This window comes from Pleuronectes platessa, chromosome 15, assembly GCF_947347685.1.
Source record: "Pleuronectes platessa chromosome 15, fPlePla1.1, whole genome shotgun sequence".
NCBI classification, from domain to species: domain Eukaryota; kingdom Metazoa; phylum Chordata; class Actinopteri; order Pleuronectiformes; family Pleuronectidae; genus Pleuronectes; species Pleuronectes platessa.
Window position 1 is genome coordinate 989,096 of NC_070640.1, and position 18,557 is coordinate 1,007,652.

Genomic DNA, 18,557 nt, shown 5'->3' on the forward strand with positions numbered 1-18,557 from the left:
GTGTGGTTGTGTACCTGCTGCAGGGCCCTCTGGATGTCGATGCCCTGGCCCCAGGGGGCGGGGGGGTTGGCCAGACACTCCCCTGCGTTGCCGCGGCGAGAGATGTCGATCCGCTGCCGGCGCAGGTTCTGGAACGCCGTCGCCATGGCGCTCACTCCATCGTAGGTCAGAGCTCCGGTGTACTGAGGAGACGAGGGGGGGGGGGGGGGGGTCACCATCGAGTGTGTGTCTGTGTGTGTGTGTGTCTGTGTGTGTCTGTACCTTGAGGGGCCGTCGGGCCACTTTCAGGTCCTTGGTGTCGAAGTTCAGCCAGTCCTGGTTCAGCTTCTCCACGGCCGGGTCGGACCAGTTCATCAGCTGGAAGCCCGTCACGTTGGCCCCCAGCTTCTGGAACTCTGTGACGTTCAGGTCCATGAAGCCCTGACACACAAACACACACTGTGAGGTCCACGAAGCCCTGACACACAAACACACACTGTGAGGTCCACGAAGCCCTGACACACAAACACACACTGTGAGGTCCACGAAGCCCTGACACACAAACACACACTGTGAGGTCCACGAAGCCCTGACACACAAACACACACTGTGAGGTCCATGAAGCCCTGACACACAAACACACACTGTGAGGTCCACGAAGCCCTGACACACAAACACACACTGTGAGGTCCACGAAGCCCTGACACACAAACACACACTGTGAGGTCCATGAAGCCCTGACACACACACACACACACACACACACACACACACACACACACAGGTTCACTTCCTGTAAACACACACACTCACCAGATTGGCCAGGATGAAGTGGTAATCCTTCAAGTTCCTCTTCTGAGCAGAAATCTGAGAGAGAAGAAACGATATGATAATCACATTTACTGATGTTTCTGATGATGATGAAAATAATTCATTACAGATTCATCACACTGTGTCTGTTTGTGTGTGTGTGTGTGTGTGTGTGTGTGTGTGTGTGTGTGTGTGTGTGTGTGTGTGTGTGTGTGTGTGTCCTCTCAAACAGCTGCTAATTGGACGACTCGGTTTCTCTTTGAGGAATTAATTGCTCATCTTCATCAACAGAAAGCGATGGAGAGAAAGAGAAAAGGATCCTCTCAGATTTAAAAGAGTCAACTGACACCAGAGAGGAAGAGGAGGAGAGAGAAGAGGAAGGACGATGGAGGAGGAAAAGAGGAAGAGGAGGAGAGAGAAGAGGAAGGACGATGGAGGAGGAAAAGAGGAAGAGGAGGAGAAAGAAGAGGAAGGACGATGGAGGAGGAAAAGAGGAAGAGGAGGCCGAAGCTAAAGAGAAATCAAATTCAGCTGCAGCCAACACAGCTTCATCACAGATCCCCCCCCCCCCCCCCCCCCCCCCCGACTCCTCAGGAGGAAGAGGAGCTTCACTGACGAAGGTCTCAGCTCACAAACTGTTCATCAACCTCATTCACTCAGATTCTAAAACATCCTTCACAGGAGAAAGAGCTGCATTGAAGTGAAGTGTGTGTGTGTGTGTGTGTGTGAGTGTGTGTGTGTGTGTGTGTGTGTGTGTGTGTGTGTGTGTGTGTGTGTGTGTGTGTGTGTGTCTGTGTGTGTGTGTGTGTGTGTGTGTGTGTGTTACCAGCTGGAGGATGGAGTTGAGCCTCAGCAGCTCACAGTTCACGATGACCTTGAAGTCCTTCTTCAGCTCCAGGTCGGTGAGCATCTTGATGAAGCCGGACTCGGTCAGCGTGTCCAGGTTCACGGAGGTCACCTGCCAGGTCCGCTCCGCCGCCGTGTCCAGGATCGTCTGCAGCACCGACAGACCTGAGACCAGCCAAGAACCCAGGAGTCAGTGCTTCAGCATCAACTGACTCCACGTCAACGTGCTGAGGAGGAGGTGTCACCTCCTTCAGGGACGTCATGAGACATCACATTGATTCTGTGGGATCAGGTGGATTCTAGTGGAGGTGACGTGGTGTCACGTGACCAACTGACATCCTGGTTCTCCATGTGATTAAATCAATGTAACTGTGGTACACAACGACTGACCTCAGGCTGATGCTGGTTCTGGGTCAGTCGTGTGGACCGCTGCCTCCTCAGAGGCTGCATCTTCTCTAACAGGACATCAAACCGTCCCCAGCGTCCAACAAGTCCCTGAGACGTGTGGACTCCAGGATCAGCTGCTGTTTCTACAAGAACTGAACGAGTGAAGGATTTTACAAGAAAACACAACATCAGCTGACGAGTCGTTAGAGGGTTGAGGCGTCTGATACTGGGATGGACCGATGGACCAGTGGACCAGTGGACCACAGGACTGATGGACCAGTGGACCAGTGGACCACAGGACTGATGGACCAGTGGACCAGTGGACCACAGGACTGATGGACCAGTGCACCAGTGAACCACAGGACTGATGGACCAGTGGACCAGTGGACCACAGGAGTGATGGACCAGTGGACCAGTGGACCAGTGGATCACAGACCAATATAATGAGACAAAAAATCATTCACGCTCTGAGAGGTCTCTGTTTGTCGTCTATGGTTCGAACCAGGAACCTCCTTTACTGTGAAGAAACAGAGCAAACCACTATACCACCGTGCCGCTGCCACTCAAACACCTTCAAACCCAACCACACCTCAACACACACACACACACACACACACACACACACACACACACACACACACACACACACACACACACACACAGTCAGCACATTCAGATCGTGCCTCGCTGCTCCTGACGTCACTGAGTGGTTTCCTGTCGGGGGGGTTTGAAGAGGCTGAACGTGTAAGTTGTGTTTTTTCCAGGGGAATCAGACTCGTGTGATGTTTGCTGTCGGCCTCAGGCCGGACTTGACCTCGTGAATCTTCAAACAGCTGCTTCACACACACTCATGGGTTTTTATCTTAGTTTCAGTGGCCCGATAGAAAACAAGAGAAACTGATAAGTATCAGTGATGAGGCCGAACCGGACTCTCCTCTCCTCCTCCTCTCCTCTCCTCTCCTCCTCTCCTCCTCTCCTCTCCTCTCCTCCTCCTCTCCTCCTCTCCTCCTCTCCTCCTCTCCTCCTCTCCTCTCCTCCTCTCCTCCTCTCCTCTCCTCGGCTGTGATTCATTATTCAAGCAGAGAAATGTGACCTCACACAGGAACACGAGGACTCAGGATCAAACCTGCAGCTGCTGCACTTTCACACAGGATCAAAGATTCAACATGTGACCTGAGGATTCTGGGTAATCAGGTTTTACAGCTTTACAAACATCAGCTCCCTGACACAGTCTGAGTCCAGTTCTTCTCACGTCAGCTGATCATGTTAAAGAAGAAGTAATAACTGAAACACAAACAGAAATTATCCATAAGATCAAGTTTCTACAAACTAACAGGTTCTGAGGTTTAAAACTGAGTCAACTCACATCAGCATTTTATAGTACACAGACAGACACACACAGAGAGACACACACACACACACACACACAATAACACACACAATAACACACACACACACACACACCATGCTCAAACGACAAGTCAGCAAAATTCAGATAGACTTCAAAGACCAGTGAGGCACGTGTAGAAAAAGAGACTTCAAAGATTCTCTCTCTCTCTCTCTCTCTCTCTCTCTCTCTCTCTCTCTCTCCCGGTGATGAACTGTTAATGTCAAACATCAACATTAACTCTGGAATCACGTAGACATCTTTTTTATGAATGAACAATTTAAACTGTAATAATAAATGTTCTGGATCCGAAGAGATGAAAAGCAGAAGAAGAGAACCTGTGAAGCTGGAGTTGACTGAAGGACTGAAACCAGCTCAACCAGTAAATGACTCAAGCTGGTCCCACTTTGAACTGAAGTGTTCTGGACTCAGGGATCAGAACCCACAGCTCAGTGATGTTGAATCCAGCTTTTAACTCTGGTTTTCATCACATGTCATTTAGAAACTAAGAAATCTAAAATCTGAGGTGCATTGAAAAATCTTTAACATGTTTCTGATGCACATTAACATATTTTAAATCTGAGATAAATGATCCACATCAGATCCGTTGACTGAGCACAGTGGAGGCGGAGCCGGACAGTGACGCTCCACACTCATGGCATCATGTCCACATTGTGTCCATGTAGTGATTAGTTCCCTCGGTGCAGAGCAGAGACTCTCAGGGAACTTTGCTGCTGTTTGATCGTCCGATGGGAAACTGCTCATTAGCCTCCACACAGTGACACTGTTTACAGCTGCAGTGACGCACAACCACACACACTGAGCAACACAAAGTCAAGTGTTAATGATAACCTACAACATTCAATTAGAGCGAGAGCGAGAGAGAGGAGATGAAAGATAAAAACAGGAAGGTACACCAGAGACAGAGAGAGAGAGGGGGGGGGGAGATAAGAAGAGAGAGAGAGGGAGAGAGACCAGTTTTATAAATATAGACACTAATCTGCTCATCGGATTTACATAAACATCCTTTATGTTTGTCGTTTCTACGAGAGGAGAGGAGAGGAGGACTAGAGAAGAAGGAGGAGGAGAGGAAAAGAAAGGAATGAAGGGAGGAGGAGGAACATGGACTGATGGACCGACACAGGACCAGCAGCACAGGACCAGTACAGGACCAGTACAGGACCAGTACAGGACCAGTACAGGAACGGTCCAGGACCAGTACAGGGCCGATCCAGGGCAGCATGACATTGTGCTCAGACTTCTGCAGTCGATTCCCTTCAGGTTGAGTTGCAATAACTTGGGTGACGGTACATTTTAATATTGCGCCACCACCTGGTGAATCCACCACTTTGATTTGAGATTAAATGAAAAATCAAACTTTCCCTTTGATTCCTCCAGTGATTGACACTCCCACCATTTCCAAAGAGGTCCTAGTTCACCAGAGAGGTTCAATCATGAGAAACAATATTTGACTTTTGTTTTGAGTCCAAATCAACTCGACCTCCTGAGTGAGATCAACTTTTAAATAATCTCTATTTTCAGTCTCGCAAATTCAGATGTGGTGTCTCTGGAAAGCAGCTCTCACACTGGAACCCTGGTGATGGTCCAGAACCACCATCCCTCCTGGCCCCTGGTGAACCATGGGGATTCTCTGGACTCCTGATATATACAATTTTTGACACCACACATGTCCTCAATCCTCAGATCTGATAAACTGTGTTTGACTAGTTTCTCGGCTTTAAACCCATTTGATCATTGACAGTGTTTTCTTTCCAGAAGCCAATTAGCTGCGTCCCCACTGGACCACAGGACTCGTCTCATCAGTCTGATGGTTTCGCTTGTTTTCGTCCTCGTAAGGATTCGTTGTTTACTCCACTTCAGAGACACTTTGAATTGAGTCGAGTTATTATAACGAGTCAAACTCATAAAAACTCAAGAGATGAAATCAAGACAAACATAAAAACATCTCTAGTGTCGAGTTACACAAAAAAATAAAACTGTGAACGTTTTCCTCCTGTTTCTGGAACCTGAAGAAGAAGAAAGACAAACTGTCCGTCTCTCTTCACAGCTTGTAACGAGTGTGTTGGAGCGTGGATAACAGCGCGTGTGTGTGTGTTTGTGTGTGTGTTTGTGTGTCTGTGTGTGTTTTAGCGAGACATTAGCCTAGCGACGCGGCAGCAGCAACCACACACTGAATCCGTTTCATGTTCAATTACACAGGATCTCTGCTCATGCGAGTTGACGCTCCCTGGTTTATCTCCTCAGCAGCTGCTGTCTGTGCGTCTCTCTGTCCTCCACTGATTTATTTCTATTAATGAAAAGTTCACTGAGCCACAACCTCGATCAACGCCTTGCTCAGCGGCACGTGTGTAGAAGACAGAGAAGTGGGAGCTCCCTCGGTTCTCTGGACAGTTTCAGGAGGATGCTTCACTGCCCACACAGTTCTATACTTTATATAAACTCAAAACCACAAGGCATCCAAACAACCACACAGCTCTTATAGCTATGACCAGGAGGGGGAGGAGCCTGTGGAGGCTGTGTCCATGGCAACGAGACAGAGCGATAATTATGGGATGAGTCAGCATCGATAACTTCTTTATCTGAGTGTGTGTTTGTGTGTGTTTGTGTGTGTTTGTTGAATAATAAAGGGCAGAGCAGACTTGTATGTTTGTTATGTAATAAATTGTCATCTGTTAGCAGTGACAATACACACACACACACCACACACACACACACACACACACACACACACACACACACACACACACACACACACACACACACACACACACACACACACTATCAAATGCTTTGGGGAGTCTGCTGCAACCAGACAGAAATCCGAGCCTCACCACTGAGGAGAGGAGGAGAAGAGGAGAGGAGGTGAGGAGGAGAGGAGGTGAGGAGGAGAGGAGGAGAGGAGGAGAGGAGGAAAAGAGGAGAGGAGGAAAGGAGGAGAGGAGGAGAGAAGGAGAGGAGGAGGAGGAAGCAGACGAGGTGACAGATAAGAAAGAGAAGAAATAACAAACAGAGCAAAAAGGCTGAAAGAGGAGATGATGGAGAAGATGCAGAAACTGAATTAAAGTGAATGTTCTTCCTGTTTGTGATTCCTATCTTCACCTCCTCGACTCTCTCCCTCTCTTCACCTCCTCGACTCTCTCCCTCTCTTCACCTCCTCCACTCTCTCCCTCTCTTCACCTCTTCCACTCTCTCCCTCTCTTCACCTCCTCCACTCTCTCCCTCTCTTCACCTACTCGACTCTCTCCCTCTCTTCACCTCCTCCACTCTCTCCAGCTTCCTGCTCATTCCCTGGACTGATCTCAGATCTGGAGTTTCAGCTCAGTGTCTGCTGTTTTATTAAATGAACTGTTTACAACACAATCTCTTCCATTTCTCCTCCAGTCATAAATGTCGTCTGCCAAAGAAACTTATAACCTGAGTCAAAAGTTATGATTTATCCTGAGGTGAGACAGCTGCTGGGTCGTTCCTGAGGGTTAAGATCAAAAGACCTTCAGGATTTAAATCTGAGAACTTGTTAATTTGTTAAATTGGATAAAACAGGAGTATTGAACTAGTTCTAGTGTTTAATTTAAATATCTTCCTTCACATCCTCCGTTAAACATTGACCGTCTCCTGGTTTCCTCCTCAACTCAGACAAACTGATTCCATCTCCAAACATTCTGTGAAAGTTGTTGTTTTGTATAAAATCAAAGTCAGATCAAAGCACATGTAGCATCAGCTTCTCTTCTCTTATCTCTGAGACTGTTCCTACGTTTCAAGCTCCTGGTTTCTGGAAACCTCCTCCGCCTCCGACCAACAGCAAACACCTCCTCCACAGATGTTGAGGATCAGTAACATTAGATGTATTATCACAGCAGATAGACACGAGGCTTCCTGGGCAGATGTAAGAAGCGATCAGATCCGACCGCGTCAGCCACCGACTGTCAATCAAACGCCTGACATCAGATCCCAGGCTGCAGGACGAGGCTGCAGCCGACTGAGAGACGTGTTTGATTGACAGGCAGCAGCAGACGGAGACCTGGTCTGAGACCTTCCTGACAAACACCATCAACACATTCAGAGACTCGTCTGACTTCGTCCTGTTCTTTGCATCTGTTACACAGACGTCTTCCTCTGCTGAGGTTCCTCACCTGAGTCGGAGCTGTACATGTAGACGAACCTGCTCCAGTCCAGCTGCTCCAGCAGAGCCATGAGCGGCTCCTGCAGCTGGGGACGCAGCTGCAGGACGAACTGGTTGTTGGTCTGAACTGGGAAAGAGGGCGTGACGAAGCAGACGTGCAGGGAGCCGCAGAAGGACATCAGCATGTTGACCGTCTTCCGGTCGTACAGACCCATGATGGCGTACACGCCCTTGGAGAACTGGGAGCAGACTGGGACAGGTGGAGAAACAGAGGGAGGAAGAGAGAAGATTATTAAAACAACAGATTCATCTTTATAACAGTTTTTCAATGAATCATCTGATCTAGAGCACGGACAGGTCGCCAGAGCAAAAGTTCTCTAACGTCTTGTTTTGTCCGAACCCAAAAGATTTTGATAAAAAAAAAGTAAATTGGAGAAAAGTCCTTTAGTAAGAATCTGAAACCAGGAAATGTTGACAAATTTGGCTTCAAACACCAAATGATGAAAGAAAAAGAAGAAAACTGCTGGAAATCATCAGCTCAGCTCCCACCAGTCAACATGGACCAAGTCAAAGTTTGTTAAACCACGAAATGTAAAGAAAGACGACGACACGGCTTCATCTTATGGTGATTACGTAATTGGTGGTATCGAGGTCCCGCCCACACACGTTCTCAACCAATCCTGAGTCAGTGTCAGCTGTCAATCATCACGTCTCAGCCTGTTTCTATATCATCAAATAACTGATTCAAACCAAACTGATCAGAAACTTGAACAAACATCAGAGAGAAGAAGGAGCTGAACTGACAGATGATCCATCTGCTAACATGGAGGAGGAGGGTTCCTGACCTGTGCTGACACCAGGGGGCGCTCCAGCAGGTTTAGCTTTACTCTTTGAAGCTGTCAATTAACATTTTCTTTATTGACATGTTCTCTTAAGTTTTTATTGGTTAGAAACTCAAAGCAACATTTTATAAATCGTGAGTCGTGTTTTGTTTCTTCTTCATGAGAAATGTCTGTTCACTGTCATCAGCATCTTCCAGTGACCCGCGAGTTCGATTCCTTCCTCCGAACCAAACGTCCTTCGGGAGAGAAACAAAAGTGAAATCTCTATTTGTGTAGTTTTTCTCCTCCCTGTCTCTCTCTCTTTCAGTGTTCATCCCTCCATCCCCCAGCTCGTCTTCCACCTTCTGTCCTTCATCCGTCTGTTTTCACTGATGTCCTCTGTTTCAAGCTCCACTTGTTTTGATCTGCTCTGAACTCCAGGTCACCAAACAAACCAGGAGTCAAATAAAGTTCACGTCCAGTATCTGATTTTCTCCAACAATCCGTCATTACTTTTTCCTCTGAAAGCAACGAAAGGTAAAACCTCAGAGTGGTGAAGTGTCTCATCCTGGTGGAGGACAGGAGGACGTCCTGCTGCTGTGTGGCTGATGGGTCGACTCCCTGCTCCTCACCGAGGCCTCAACACAGTAAACCCTGAACACACAATGACTTTAATCAAATGACTCCCAGCAGAGCTCCTTCACAGTCGGGATTAAGTCTTAAGACAAAATAACACTCGCTGCTGAGGCACCTCCTGTAAATCACTGTCTGGTTTTATGCTCCTTTGAGCAAACAGGGATTTAGATTAAATAAAAACATGTCCGCTGTGTCGGTGGCCTCACCCGGGACAAAGCAGAAGACGGAGAGAGTCTGAATGTGATAGGCCGAGACACCTGTCAATCAGCCACATCCTCCTGTGAACTGTGACTGACTCACATTTCTCTGACGACATGAAAACTCCCAAAGTGAAGTGAAGTGTCTTGATCGCCCCCTGGAGGCTGGGTGCAGCACAGGTCATAACCCCCCCCCCCCCCCCCCCCCCATGTTAGCAGATGAGACCTGAGCTGTCATATTGCTGTTGCCTCACAACCCTGATTGGTTGAGTGGATGTCTGATTCTCAAGCATCTCTCTGTTACTCTTTTAAAACACGACTTGTTAGTAAAGCACAATGCATCCTGGGATACGTTGGGTCGGAGCCACAGTTCAGTCTCACAGTGAAACAGACGTCAGGCTTCATATCTACGTGTGTCTGCTACAAACACGAAGCTGTGGAGGAAACTTTGATGGAAGTTAATCGTTAGTTTACAGCAGCGAGTGGCTGTGGATGTGTCAGCGCCCCCTGGGGCTCGTCGCCTGTAACAGCAGCTCAACATGAGGTCCTGAGGACTGCTCTCTGTTGTCCAGGACTTTAACTGATGAGGTGAGCGTGAGTTCCTGATTGGACACAGAATGAGGACACGCCCCTGAGTGGATGAGTCATCGAACAGAGAAAAGACCAGGATGTTGAAGAATTATTACAGCCGTCACATACAAATACTGATATTAGATGAAGAAGTCAAATAGAAAATAAAGTAAATCAAACCGTTAGTTCAGGACAGTGGATGAATCTCAATGAGATGAGCCTCATGTTTGTCTCAGTGTCCTTGTTGCAGCTGCAGATCCCTGTGGCTAACACTAGCATGCTAACAACAAGCCCATTCCCCTGAGCAGGCTGGCACTGGAAATAACCGCTCCCTCTGGGGCCATGCTATCATGCTAACAATAGACGTTAGCCCTCAGGCGGACGCCATCATGCTAACGAGGTATCTGTCTCCTAGCATTAGCGCTGCTGTCCCACTGGGACGTCAGGCCGGATCACAGACGTCTGGACGGCGCAGAGACGACAGACGCTTTGAGCTCAAGACTCTTTGTGGTTATTTGTGTTCAGGTCGAGATCGGACGCACAACACCAGATGATCCCATGAAGAGATTTCTAATGAAGTTATTAACACATGAATCCGTCTGTGACCAGTGAGCTGCTCTCAGTCCAGTTTAAACTGGTCACTGGTGGAGCTGGTTTCTTCTCTTTCTGATCGATCTGTGTGAAAAGGTTTTTACGGCTCAAACACATTTTAAGGTTTTAATAAAAGTTCCAAACTTTAAAAACATTGTAAACCTGAAGACCGGCCTGTGTAGAGAAGATAACATTAAATACTGTTCATTCAAAATAATTGATTTGACTAAATAAAGCTAAACTTACATATATACAAACCAACTGCAGCTTCATCAAACATGATTCACGTTTAGTGTTTTGATGATATAAAAATGATATGATTGACAGCTGACCCTGACTCAGGATTGGTTGGGAGGGTGTGTGAGTGTGACCTCAGAATGGGAGGAGCCTTGATATCACAACACATTCTCTCTCCAGGTGTGAAATACTTCTCTCCTAAAACATCCACAGGAACTGAACGACCTTGACCTTTGTCCTTCAACCACTGAGATCTCCGTCTGCCTCTTGTGATTTATGGAAAGCTCCAGATCAGCAGCTGCTTCTCGTCCTCACACTGAACTTGTTCTGTCTCGTTTTTCTTCTTAAAGACAATTAAATAAAGACGATCAATGCGTTTTGAATCAAACCTTCTCTGTGACCAGCCTCTAATGGATCATTATGAATCAGTTAATGCTCATCACTGATGTGTGTTGACCTCGTCTTGTCCCCACTCAGCCTCCTCTAGTCCTCCTCCTCTGCTCCCCCCACCTGAGGCTTTTAGACAGAGCTTTATTTAAACACAGCCCAGAGACAAGGACAGGCGCCACGGGGCCCACAGCTGAGACCACATCCGTCCATCTGTCCGCTCCACAGCACATGTCTGTCTGAGCTGTGGGAACAGAGTAGAGGACAGGGGGGATTCAGGGTGTCAGCGGGTAATCACCAGGACGTCTAACAATCCTCCATCTCCTTGGTCCACGAGGACCCGTGGCTCTTTGCGGTGGAGACACGCCTCCGATGATCAGGTCTCTCTCTGTCGCTCAGTGTTCCCGTCACTTTGCCAACACGTCCTCAGAATGACGTCCGTCAGGAACAGAATGAGCTGCAGCTCGACGCTGACGCTTGTGTTCACTGTTTGTTTCATGTGAAGCGACGGATGCTGAAGATTCAGCCTGAAGCTTGTGATCGCTGACAGCCACAGGTCAGAGGTCACAGACGATACAGTGGAGAGGGCGGAGCCTCTGGTTCCTCAGACATTTCTTTATCTGGGTCGTCTTGATGACCTCGTTATGGACCATCTCTCATGAAGTGTGATGTCAAAATGGTGTCCAGGCTTTCTACGGAGTCAATTTGTCCTGTGGAGCAGCAGCAGCAGGTTGTCGGGTCCGACTCGTTCAAACAGGAACATGTGGGAACATCCAGGTGAGGGGCGGAGCCTGTAGAGCAGCAGGGGCGGAGCCTGTAGAGCAGCAGGAGGCGGGACCTGACGTATAAACTCTGCTGTGGAAAGATCAGTGTTGTTGTTTACAGCTCATCCACACCGGCTCTGCCCTCATCACCAGAAGATCTGGAATCTCCTCGTGTTTCCAAGTGGACGTCTTCGTCTTCTACGTGTCCGGCTCCTCTTCTTCATCCTGAGATGTTTGTGTTCTTCCACTTTCACGTCACGTGTTAGAAACCTCATCAACACGTCCACAGAAAAACAACAAACACAGAATCTCCCTCAACGACTCAGAGATGTTTCATTTCCAGGTGAACAGATCCCAGCTCCAGAGAGTTGAGTGGCAGCGAGTCTGAACCTGAGGCTCTAATTAATGTGTTTAGTAGAGTTGCTGAATAATAGATTAAATGGCTGCTTTCCTCAGGGTGATGCACCGTTCACACACACACACACACACACACACGCAGACACACACACGCAGACACACACACGCAGACACACACACACACGCAGACACACACAAGCAGACACACACACACACACCAATCTGCAGCACACATTCACATGGTGTTTAAAGTCATTGAGGCAACTGCTGCCTCCAGGCAGCATCGCAATAATCTCCTGCTGAGAATTGCAGCTCTGACACACACACACACACACAAACACACAGACACACACACACACACACACACACACACACACACACACAGAAGCTTCCCCATCAGTTGCAGATATAAATCCCATCTGTCTGAACGTTGTCTCTGTTGCCTCCATGTCTACATTTACACTCCACTCGTCCACAGAGATTTACACACAATTCACTCCAGAGTCGACAAATCAGCCGCACAACCCACCCAGCGTTTATTTTACAGCAGGAGAAGAAGACGGAGCGAAGCAGAGTCCTCAGTCGACCACGAGGCGTGACCACCAGCTTTAACAGAACCATAACCAGGTCACAGATCCTCAGCTTCACACACTGATCACCTGACTGAGGACTCGTTCACACCTGGTTTGGTTCAGAGCTTCAGTTCAGACTGAACCTGAACATCAGGTGTGAACGGTTCCTCAGAGCAGAAGAGGTCTAGACCCAGAAGAGGAGTTCTGGGTCTGGATCAAACTGAACCATGGTTTCCCTCTCTTTTCATCAACTGTCATCACAGCCACACAGACACACACACAGAGAGACACACACATACACACACACACACACACACACACACACACACACACACACACACACAGAGAGACACACATCTGATCTTGCTCCTGTTTGTCCGACATGAAACGGAGAGATTAGGATTATTAATTGCCAATAATCCCCTTTTCTCTGCTGCTGGTATCTGAACACCGACTCTTCCTCCTTGTCATTATTCAGTAAATTATGTTTCTGAAGATAAACGTCTTTCCAGGTCAACATTTTTTTAAAGGCTGCACTTTATCCTCAATTCACATTTCAGACGTTCAACTGAGCGTGAAACTACAAGTGAGTCCTCAAGGGCGAGATGTCACCAGAAACCCACCAGCTCCCTCCCTCTCTCCCTCTCTCTCTTCTCTTTCTCCCGCAGCAATCTCTCCAACACTTTATTTTTTATTTTCTACACCAATAAACAATAAATAACACAAACTACAGGGAGCGGGGGGGTCGTGTCCATTCCTGCTGTCGCCTCAGTCTGTCCCCTCCTGATAAGGGAAGTCCTGGCAGTGAGACAGAGGAGAAACACCATTTAATTTCCCCTCCCTCCCTCCTCTCCTTCCCTCCCCCCCCTCCTCCCCCTCCTCCTCCTCCTCCTCCTCCTCCTCCTCCTCCTCCCCTCGTCTTCAGCTCTTTAAATGTCCTCTTCCTCTCAGCTGCTGCTCAGCGTCACACTTTGATGAAGATGTAGATGTAGTTTTACAAATCTCACCCGTCTTCATTTTGAATCCTCGGCTGCTTGTGCCGGGTTTTCACTTCGTTCTCTTTCAGTCTCTCAAAGAACACGTTTTATTTTCTACACACGAGCTCGTCCACAGAAGACACAGGAAATGAAGACGTGTGAGGACAGGTTCATTCACGTCTTTCCAGAGAAGCAGTCCAGGTGAAAGACGTCGGCCTCAACCAGAGAGTCAGAGGTCTGGAGACAATCTGTCCTTTCATCTGGTTTGTGTCAGAGAGGACGACAACAGTCTGGGTCACAACGTCCAGACAGAGAGATGATATTATATTTTATTATATTATACTGCATTACATTGCATATTATTGCAATCTGACACTTTTATCTATTATATATATATTTTATTTAGATATGTTTATGTCTAAATAAATGTTACTTTGTATAAATATTAGAGAAAGGGAGTGAATAAGAAGTAAATAGTGAGTAAATATACATTGTTTCTTTTTATTGCTTTTCTAATGTTTCCATACGTCCTCATCATTTCTGTGTTTTCATCACAGACGTAGTTTCTTATCGTCTTGTCTGTTTTGTTTCCTTCTTTAAACTGGTTCCTTCCTGTCATAGTTTCCTAAATGATTCAAATGATAAAACCTGATTTGTAATGTGTTTGTGTGTGGTGTGTGTGTGTGTGTGTGTGTGGTGTGCTCGTGTGTGGTGTGTGTCTGTGTGTGTGAAGCTGTCAGCAGAGCCTGACTCTGTGTTAACATGAGGTGACTCAGGTTGGAGCTCCATTCAAATCCCTCTTACATGCTCTATTAGAGGGAGATGCTCTCTCTCTCTCTCTCTCTCTCTCTCTCTCTCTCTCTCTCTCTCTCTCTCTCCTCTCTTCCTTTCAGTCGCCTCCATTCGTTTCAGTCTGATTCTCTGGCGTGAATGCGACATCGTGTCGTTTTGCCAAAGCGCCCGACTCCAGTTGCGTTCCTTCACAATAGGATTGTGTTTATTATTGCAGCGACAACACCCCCCCCCCCCTCCCCCCCTCTCTCTCCCCCGGTGGTATGCAGCAGCGCCGTCACTTTCTCTCACTTTCTATTTAAAATTCACACAAAGACAGATTTGAATGTGGGAAGAAATGTAAAGATTCAAACTGTCACAAAATGTTCAAATTCAAAATGTCTGATTTACAGGAGACGTGTGATGTTTCTTTCCTTCAGCGTCATATTCATGTTTCCTGTGACTGTAAAAGTTCAAAAGTTCAATGTCTGAGGTAAAGACAGAGAACACTGAAGATCTGTTTCCTCATCATGTGACCTCATTAACCCACTGAGCAGCTCGTTGGCCACGCCCCCTACACGTGTCGTTCTTATCGTTGTTGTTTAAGAAAACACTCCTGATGTTCCAGGATCTGTCTTTATCTTCTGAGCGTCTGGAGCATGAGAACATTCACACTCATAACACTCAACTATCAACCTGGAGCTGAGCAGAACACGTGAAGCACCACTGTCCGCTTGAGCCTTGTACGACCTGCCGACCTCTCAAGATGCAGCAACGTTATCTGGTTTTTACAAAATGGAAGAAACGTGTCTGAGTGAACTGGGTCTTATGAACTGTAACGAAAAACAGAAGAACAACCGAGCTGTCAGTGAATCTGCATAAAAACATTCACATCATGTTTCTGGGGTTTGAAAAATATAAAGAGGAAAAGTCAGAGGAAGGAAAATGAAACATCGGACGCATGGAATGATGCAAATGAGATTAATCTCAGTGAAGACGTATGAAAAGTGGAACGGCTGATAAATACTCTCTCTCTCTCTCTCTCTCTCTCTCTCTCTCTCTACCCCCCCCCCCACACCTCCCTCCCTCCCTATCAAAACAAACGTCTCTGTACGCACAGACTCGTCTCCGAGCAGCTGATCTGACTCTTCTGCGTTCCACTGAGGAGGAAGTTTAAATTCATTAAAGCGTCTCAGTGTAATTAACTCTGACTTCAGACGGACACATTCAAACATCTCATTTGAGTCAAGGTGGAGTTTCTGCAGCTCAGAGACGGTTTTCAAACATCCTGTCTCACCTTGTTTCATTTGAAAACTCACAGAATGTTATTTAATATTAATTTCACCATCAGACCAAACAAAGAATGAAATCTGAATGTGACCTGGATAAGCAGGATGGACCGACTAACCAAATAAACCACAATGATTTCCTCTTTTCTCCCAAAGGAAACGTGTTTTCATAGCGTCTGAGTCATAGTGCCACCTAGTGGACACGTTTGATCTGCTCCTCCAATCAGGCGTCTCAGGGGCTTACTCTTCATATTGTTCTGATAATCATCTGTTCACGTGTAGATTTACTGTTTCATATTCTACTAATAAGAGAATTGAGATAAAAGTGTTAATGAGCTGAATTAGTTCCAGATGATTTCAGTCAACAGCCTGGACCTGAACCCAGTTTGACAGCAGAGAGCAGAACACAGGTGTGATGAGGGCGGCAGGTAACTGTGGTGGTTTCATACAGAAGGAAACGAGGTCAGCGTTTTGTTCCCTGAAGCTGCTTCACTCTGAACGTTCCCTGGAGCCAGAGGCCGCTACTGCTGCTGTCGGCTCTTCACAGCTTCTATTCTCCCTTAATCCCAGCTCCGCTCAGTGAAGTCCACGGTGCCCTGAACCACACAGACCTGCAGGCCTGAACCACACAGACCTGCAGACCTGACCCACACAGACCTGCAGACCTGAACCACACAGACCTGCAGGCCTGACCCACACAGACCTGCAGACCTGAACCACACAGACCTGCAGACCTGACCCACACAGACCTGCAGACCTGAACCACACAGACCTGCAGACCTGAACCACACAGACCTGCAGACCTGAACCACACAGACCTGCAGGCCGCTCACACATGGAGAGGATCCTCTTCATGCTGACGTCACTTCAAATAACCACACGACCAAAACATGAGTTCACCACCAACGTGAACAACAACAGAGAAACTGACGATAAATCACAACTTCCTGTTTCAAATTCAACAAACCAACCAGCACCTGCAGGTTCTGGTTCATATTGAGACTTCATATTCAAAGTTAGTGTATTTCATCTGTCAGTGAACTTACAGGCGTAGGTCATAGCGAAGCTGCTCCCGGTGTCCACCATGTCCACCTGAGGCACCAGCTTGGGGACGTCCTGATGCTGAGACAGAGCGAAGCGAAACACCTCGTACTCATGGGAGCCGGGGGGGAAGAGGCCTCCTGAAACACAGAAGAAGAACAGAAAGAAGATGACTCTCAAGGTCAGAGGTCAGAGTTTGATTCTGATCTAACACCAGGACTCAAGTCTTTGATACTTTCAGTTCCTCCGTTTCTTTTTCTCATCCAGCATCAATGTCGTTTAATGTCAGATATCTGAGGGTCCATGGTTGTGGTTGTGTCCATCACTGCAGCTCCTCTCTTCAGCCTCTGTCTCAAACCACCCCCCCCCTCCCCCCATGTAAAGCCCAGTCTGCTCTGATTGGCCAGCTATATAAAACATGGTACTGTTTGAAGTAAATTTCTATATTTTCCTGGCAAACAGCAAATAATATAATATGTGGGTGTTATTAGGATTTTATTGGAATATTATATGATTCATTCACCAGCTGTTTGAGGTGTTGAAGCTCTGACAGACGTTCTCATGACTCAGTTAACACATCCACTCAGACCTCAGGTGCTGCAGGTGAGTTTCAAGCTGACAGGAAACTGAACAGAATATTGTCACACTGAAATTCTCTGTCCGTCTCTTCACGTCTCTTTATGTCTCTCAATGTCTCTGTCCGTCTCTGTACGTCTCTTCAGTATCACCGATATCAGAAGATCAAATTTGTCTTCTCAATCAAAGTGAATATTACTATACGTTGAAAGTGGTGGAAGAAGTACTTTACTTTAGTAAAAGTAACTAGTACAAATACTCTTACAGGTAAAACGTAGTCAACATTTGATTTGACTAAAGTGTTCCAGCGTCTGCTCGTCCTGCAGGAGACATTTCAGCCGGATGCTCCAGTGAGTTGTCTCGTGTCTCTGCTGTAAAGGAAGGATTTCATTTCCTGTTGTGTTGCTGCCTGTGGAGGAAGACGAGGAGGAAGACGAGGAGGAAGACGAGGAGGAAGACGAGGAGGAAGACGAGGAGGAAGACGAGGAGGAGCTGCAGCAGAGTCTGAGCTCAGCTGGAGGAATATCTCCGAAAGGTTCAAAGTCATATTTAGAGGCTGCACCAGTCTCCTCATCCTGCACCATCCCAGAGGAACCATTACAGGAGCAGTGAGGAACACAAGACACTACAGGGGGTTTCACCAGAGGAGCGGGAGGGGGGGGGGGGGGGGGGGGGCAACACGACGAGCAGGAAACACTCGAGTCACAATCTGCAGCTGAGAAGCTCATCCATGCTTTCACTCAAAATAAACCAGTGGCTCCAGCTTCTCTTACTGGTTTTCTTTGTCGTATATGACAGTGAATCACCTCAGACTCAGAGAAACTGTGAGAATCGAACATGTGACATTTCATCGATCAGATAACAGAGAAAATTATCATTAGTTTCACTTTCATGTGAAAATAAATCCTGAGAATAAAACGTATAAACGAGTCTAACTGTAAATCATGTTATTCATGTGTAGCCCAGGTGGTAACAGTAGACAAAGGAATAACTGTACACACTCACACACACACACACACACACACACACACACACACACACACACACACACACACACTCTCTCATGTATGAATCAGAGCAGATCTGCAGTCTCTGTCCGTGGTGCTGATTCCTCTCCTGTACATATCTCTGTACTTTCAGCTGAACTCACGTCTTCATCGTGAATCTTCTCCTCTTGTGTCGTGAGAACATCTTAGAGTGAGACACGTGTAACAGTGAAAG

At 47.2% G+C, this 18,557-nt stretch overlaps 1 protein-coding gene across 1 annotated transcript in view; it reads right to left on the reverse strand.

The window, feature by feature from the left end:
* The window catches only part of LOC128457292 (glutamate receptor 1), a 33,783-nt gene extending 16,963 nt beyond the window's left edge, over positions 1-16,820 (reverse strand). Inside the window, exons 1-6 of the mRNA XM_053441927.1 lie at positions 16,766-16,820; positions 7,561-7,800; positions 1,616-1,800; positions 793-846; positions 283-420; positions 15-245 (exon numbers count right to left, since the gene is read on the reverse strand). Of these exons, the coding sequence (XP_053297902.1) occupies positions 15-245; positions 283-420; positions 793-846; positions 1,616-1,800; positions 7,561-7,800; positions 16,766-16,805 (888 nt within the window). The 5' untranslated portion in view covers positions 16,806-16,820. The remainder of the gene's footprint in view (positions 1-14; positions 246-282; positions 421-792; positions 847-1,615; positions 1,801-7,560; positions 7,801-16,765) is intronic.
* Positions 16,821-18,557: the final 1,737 nt, after the last annotated feature.